At 38.5% G+C, this 5,821-nt stretch overlaps 1 protein-coding gene across 1 annotated transcript; it reads right to left on the bottom strand.

The window, feature by feature from the left end:
- Positions 1-199: 199 nt before the first annotated feature.
- TM35_000391400 (protein kinase) lies at positions 200-5,776 on the bottom strand (the record flags this gene model as incomplete). Its single annotated transcript, XM_029029656.1, has 1 exon — positions 200-5,776. The coding sequence occupies one exon, from the start codon at positions 5,774-5,776 to the stop codon at positions 200-202; it is 5,577 nt and encodes a 1,858-aa protein (XP_028879032.1).
- Between the last annotated feature and the right edge of the window lie 45 nt (positions 5,777-5,821).

Raw genomic sequence — 5,821 nt, 5'->3', positions numbered from 1 at the left:
AAGGAAGACAAAAAAAAAAAAGGAAAAAATGGAAAAATGGAAAATAAAATTAAACAACTCTACTTCATTGGTTTCCCCACCCCCTCACTCCCTCCAAATCACCATCCCTTCCTCTACTTATTCTTTTTATTTATTTTATTATTATTATTATTATTATTTCCCCCTCTTCTTTCCTTTTCTTTCTTTTTTTTTTTTTCTTTTACTTTTCTTTATTTCTCTCGTCCAATAATGGCGGTGTGGTGGGGCTTTGCCGCGGTGTACATCGCCCCCCAAGTAAATCTGCCGATCGAAGCGAAATCGCACTCATGGACCCCAACTGTGAATTCACACGAGTGAAGTGTAAACCCCCACCACTTCCCACTATTCCTCCACTTCCATTTCCATTTCCTCCAATCACAACAGTGCCGTCGCTTCCGGTTTGTCCGGCGATGAGAACAGGACTTCCCCCCACCACCACCGTTCGTTGTTGTAATTGCTGTTGATGTTGTAATCGACGTCGTTCACTGCAGGCGGATATCCAACGCTGCACGGAGAGATCCTCTTCCTCATCCTCTTCACTTAACATGGGATGTTCGAGTAATTGCTCCACCGCACATCGTCGTCGTGGATCTCGCCGTAAACACAGTCGTAAGAAATCACACACCGTTGGTTCATCACATTCAAACTCCAGCGTTGCATCTAAAGACATTCGACGATACATTTCACACAACTCTGGTAATCCTAATGAACGATGTGGAAGTGGCACTGAAAGTGCCTCGGCGGCAATACAACCAATAGACCAAACATCACAGGCTTTTCCATACGTTTCGCCTAATAAAACCTCTGGGGCCATATATGCAAATGTCCCTTCCACATGTCGAATCCCTCCACATTTAAAGACAGCAGTACCAAAGTCACTTACTTTAGCTCGACCATCACGAAAGAGAACATTCTCTGGTTTTAAATCCCGATGAACAATGTGTTTACCATGTAAATAGGCAACAGCTCCAATGACATCACGTAAAATATGTTTAATTTGATCTGCCCCACGTAATCCACCTCCTTCACGTGCGATGCGTGTACGTAAAGAACCACCAGAGCAAAGTTCCATAAAGATAGAAACACAATTTCCATCCCGTTCACAGAAGAGATACTGTACAATATTTGGATGACTTAAGGAACTCATAATATCTACTTCTCGGGCAATTGCCTTTAATTGACTATCAGATCCTCGCAACACATCACCATCATCACGATCACCACGTAAATACATACGTTTTACCGCACATCGTGCTCCTGTTAATTCCATTTCAGCTTCAAATACATTTCCATAAGCACCACCACCAAGACGTCTACCAAGTGTATACGGTGGAACCTTAAACTGCTTGCTTGGGCGAAAGATACTCACACTGTTCATCTCCTCATCTACACCAATACCAGAGAGTAGTAACAACTCCACATCACGTGGGGTGAGAGGAATCTCCAATCGAGCTCCATACGGTACTTGAGAAGGCATAGTTCCAAGTGCTGCTGTGAAAAAGAATACCGGACGACGGTGTTGTTGTAGCCAACTAAGTGCCATTTGTAATTGCATCTCATCAAGATCAGGGGCGTGTAGGAGAAATACTTTAAAACGCTCAGAACCACGATGAAAAGCGGCATCCAGAGCTCCTAATGTACTTCGTTGTAATACAAGGAAATTACGATTCCATAATTCATTGTATACATCCTCACGTAAATCTTGACTGCGGCAGTAAACTAATGCCGTAATAGAAAGTCCATCCAAACCACTACCCATTAGACTACCACGAGTTGCATGTAAATGAAAATGTGCTAGTGAACCAGAATCTGGAGTAATTTTCTTCAATTCACTCGCATTATCATCGCCTTCTATAAAACCCTCATGTTCATCATCATCATCATCATTATCATCGTGATCATCGTGATCCTGATTCGAAGCGATAGCGTGAAGATTACTACGAATACCAGGAAGAAAAGAGAGTTCCTCTAAATTCTCTTCTCCTCTTGTATTATTTGGAATAGTATTAGGATCTACTATCATATCATTCCCCTGAAGTTGTTGTTGTTCTTGTGGTGATCCTTGATGACTATGATTATGATGATGATGATTGGGATTTGCACCTCCAAAGCCTATATGACTACGCACCATCATATCTTTCATACGTTCTTCTGCCATTTGTTGTTGTTCAAAACTAACAAAACTCATAAGAAGTGCATTATAACGATCACTTTTAAGTAAAGCCTCGTCTGTTTGATGTGAGGCACATGATAAAGCATCATCTCCATTTTGACCATCTCTTCTAGTTCTATTCCATTCATGCCATTGTTGTCTAACATGTGTATTGGAAAGTCTTTCATTGGCATCATAACCATCATCATTGTCATTATCCAAACCTGTTGAGTTAGCATAAGGACTAGCAACAGCACTACTAGCAGCACTAGTATTAGTATTAATATTACCCTTACCAACACCACTAGTCATTATTTTATGGTTTCGGTGTGTTGTACCTTCTTGTGTACTCATCAGACTGTTCGGTATTCTTGGACCCCATGATTCCCCATTATTAAGAGTATGGTTTGGTATAAATCCATTTCTGCTCCTTCTAGGCAATCCTGATAGACCCGCTGATTCATCTACTTCGTATTCTGGGTTTTGAATGATATTGCCTGCATATATATTATGTGTACGGTGTTGTTGGTAGTGGTTGTGGTGGTTGTTAAAATCATTTCCATAGCCATCATATTTGTTAATATTACATTGATTATAACCATCATTAGGATTACTACCACCACTACTAGTAAGACCACCACCAAAACCAATAGCAATACTACTATTATTATTGTTATTATTAATATTATTGTTATTATTATCTTTAGCAGTAGTATCATTGTTAAAATCACTGATGGCAGTCTCTACAGAATTCATAAGTTCTAAACGAGCAAAGTCTCGTACTTCCCCTGATACAGCATTGTGATCTAGTAGTAACATCCCACCAAACCCCAATAGTATTAACACTAAACCAGTCACTACCGTAAAAACCACACGAAGTGCTATATGCATATCTCCCAAACATGCAAGTAATACAAGAGATATCAATCCCAAACACACAGATCCAACAGTACACCCCATTAACATATGTGCACGTTTACTGGAACCGATACAATCCCATAATGAAAATAATGTTGTATGTTCCACACGACCTCCACGATCTGCAGAAACAATACTCAACAATTGAAATGAGGCATCCTCAAATTCTGCACTATTAGGTTCACCTTTTTGCCAAGTTCCTACTACACGAGCCACCGCATCCCGTAATGATTTATCAGACCAACTAGTGAGATGTCGTTTTAATAATACCCCATTTACCTCCAACACGGCATGAGAAAGTTGAATATACAATTGTGTAAAGGCATGAGCGGGAATAGGATCTTCACATGGTTGTAAAACCATAGAACCAGAAGGTTCTTCCATTTCCAAGGAAAATTGACGTTCTTGCATTTGTTGTTGATACCATTGATGTCGTTTTTGTTGAACCTCTTGAAGTCTAATTAGGTTAAAAACGAGAAAAAATAAGGTTGGTATCTGCAGCCATTGAGGTTCAGTTGATCCACCAAAAGGACTTCCTGTATCTGGAGTGATATTCACTACCTCCGTTGTATTATCATCATGATTTTCAGTATACTCAACAGGATAAAGTTCTCCATTATGTAATTGAAGTTCATCATTATCCATCTGGTTACTCTGGTTACTACTTTCACTCTTTAATGAGAATTCATGGCCACCTGAAGATATCTGATCATCTTCCCTTGAGCTTGCAATTGAATATCGTTTTTCTTCTTCTACTACTTCTCCTTCTCCTTTTTCTTGACGTTGCTCATTATCTTGATCCTTTTGATGTTGCTCCTGCTTCTGCTCCTCTTTATGTATTTGTGCATGTTTTTCTTTTTCTTCTTCCTCTTCTTCTTCTTTTTCTGACTTTACTTTTTCTCTTTCTTCTACTTTATTTTCTTCTCCTTTTTCTTTTTCTTTTTCTTTTTCTACTACTATTATCTCATTTTCCTGTGAAGATTTCTGATTCTCTGCCTTTTCATACTCCTGTTTCAGGTCTAATTCATTCTGAGTAGAGTTTTGAGTTTTATTATTATCTTCACTTAAAGGTATCTCATCAGAAAAAGTATTATTTGAAGACCCAGTTTCTTGCTCTTTCTTCTGATGTTCAGTTTCTACATTCCCAGAGGCACGTCCTAATGGCATTGTGGTGGAAAGTGAAGGAAGCTTCACACAGCTCTCTACATCTGTGGTATCGGTACTTATATAACTCACAGAAGCCACTGGGAGTTTCTCCAGTTGTATTTGAGTGTTACTGTTAATCGTTAGGGACGACTCTTTATTACCTTTATGTTGTAATTTCGGCTGTGTTTGTACACTCTTTTCATCATCCTGGAGAAAAACAGGAGCAGGAATAAATGCGATAGTATCATTGGATTGTCGTTGATTGATCCCAAGTTCTTTAAGAGGTACAGGTGCCTTTATACTTTCCTTCTCCTTCTCTTCTTGTAATGGCCGTTCTTCTTCTTTATTATTAATATTATTATTTTCTTCCTTTTTCTCTGATGGATTCAAAGTGATTTTTTTAGTAATCTTTGCATATTGTCGTTCTTCTTCCGTTGCCCAAGTGGGTGTCTTTATACCCAAATGTCCCTCATTCCTTTGATAGGATGATGATGATGATGATGATATGTTAATAGTATTAATAGTATTAATACTGTTAATAGTGTTTGGAGTCAAAACATTTGAAGATGCTGGGCGTTTTGCTCCCATCACATCTTTTTCTTCTCCTTTTTTTTCTCCGCCTCCTCCTGTTAGTGGATATCCATTAGATCTGTAGGAAGCTAACACATTCTTTGTTCGTGCGGCCACACCAGAGGAGTGTCTTCTTCTTTCTCCCAATATCATTTCACGAGCCACAGGTGTAGGCCCGAAGGTTTGATGGCGTGGAAATTGACCAGCAAGAACAGCACTAACAGAGTTTGTGCCGATTCTATTTGTTTTTTCCATACTCATAATATCACTAGAGGGATTCGAAGTGTAATGCACATGACTATTATTATTATTATTATTATTATTATTATTATTATTATTATTATTATTATTCTGGGAATTGCGGCTGTTATTGCTGGTATGATTACTACTACTACTACTACTAGGTGGTACGGTTCTTGTGGAAGTGGTAGTGGCACTGCTGTTAAGATTAGAATTATTATTATTATTATTATTATTATTATTATTATTAATATTATTATTATTATTATTATTATTATTATTATTACTATTAACTGCAGTTTGTGCTGGATGTTGTAATCGTGATTCCATCAATTGGGTTACACCTCGTTGACGGCCCACTCCAAGCATAAATGCATTTCTGGCGACACTATCACCATATCCATTGCTAGAACCGCTAGAACTACTAATTCTATTAGAGTTGTAGATTTTTCTCTCATCATCTCTACTATGACTGTTGTTCGTGCTTGTATTTACCACCTCTGAGTTGCCTAATGTTTGTTCTTCATGTAATATTGAAATTGGGATCATTCCCATTCCGGTTTCTCCTCCTCTTCCTCCTCCTCTTAAAGAGAAGTGTGTGTTATCGCCTCGCATGTTGTTTGGCATTTCTTTTGCTGAGAGAACATTCACTCCTCGTGCTCGTAATGAATGTACACCTCGTTCTTGTTGTGGAGATACGGAAATTAAATCAGCATGACTATCAACTGGCATACGTGAGAATGTACGTAAGTAGTATCTAGTATGAATATATATATA

This window comes from Trypanosoma theileri, assembly GCF_002087225.1.
Source record: "Trypanosoma theileri isolate Edinburgh chromosome Unknown TM35_Tth_39_V1, whole genome shotgun sequence".
Lineage (NCBI taxonomy): Eukaryota > Euglenozoa > Kinetoplastea > Trypanosomatida > Trypanosomatidae > Trypanosoma > Trypanosoma theileri.
The sequence above is the reverse complement of the archived record's forward strand: the minus strand, read 5'-3'. Positions and strand labels throughout refer to the sequence as shown.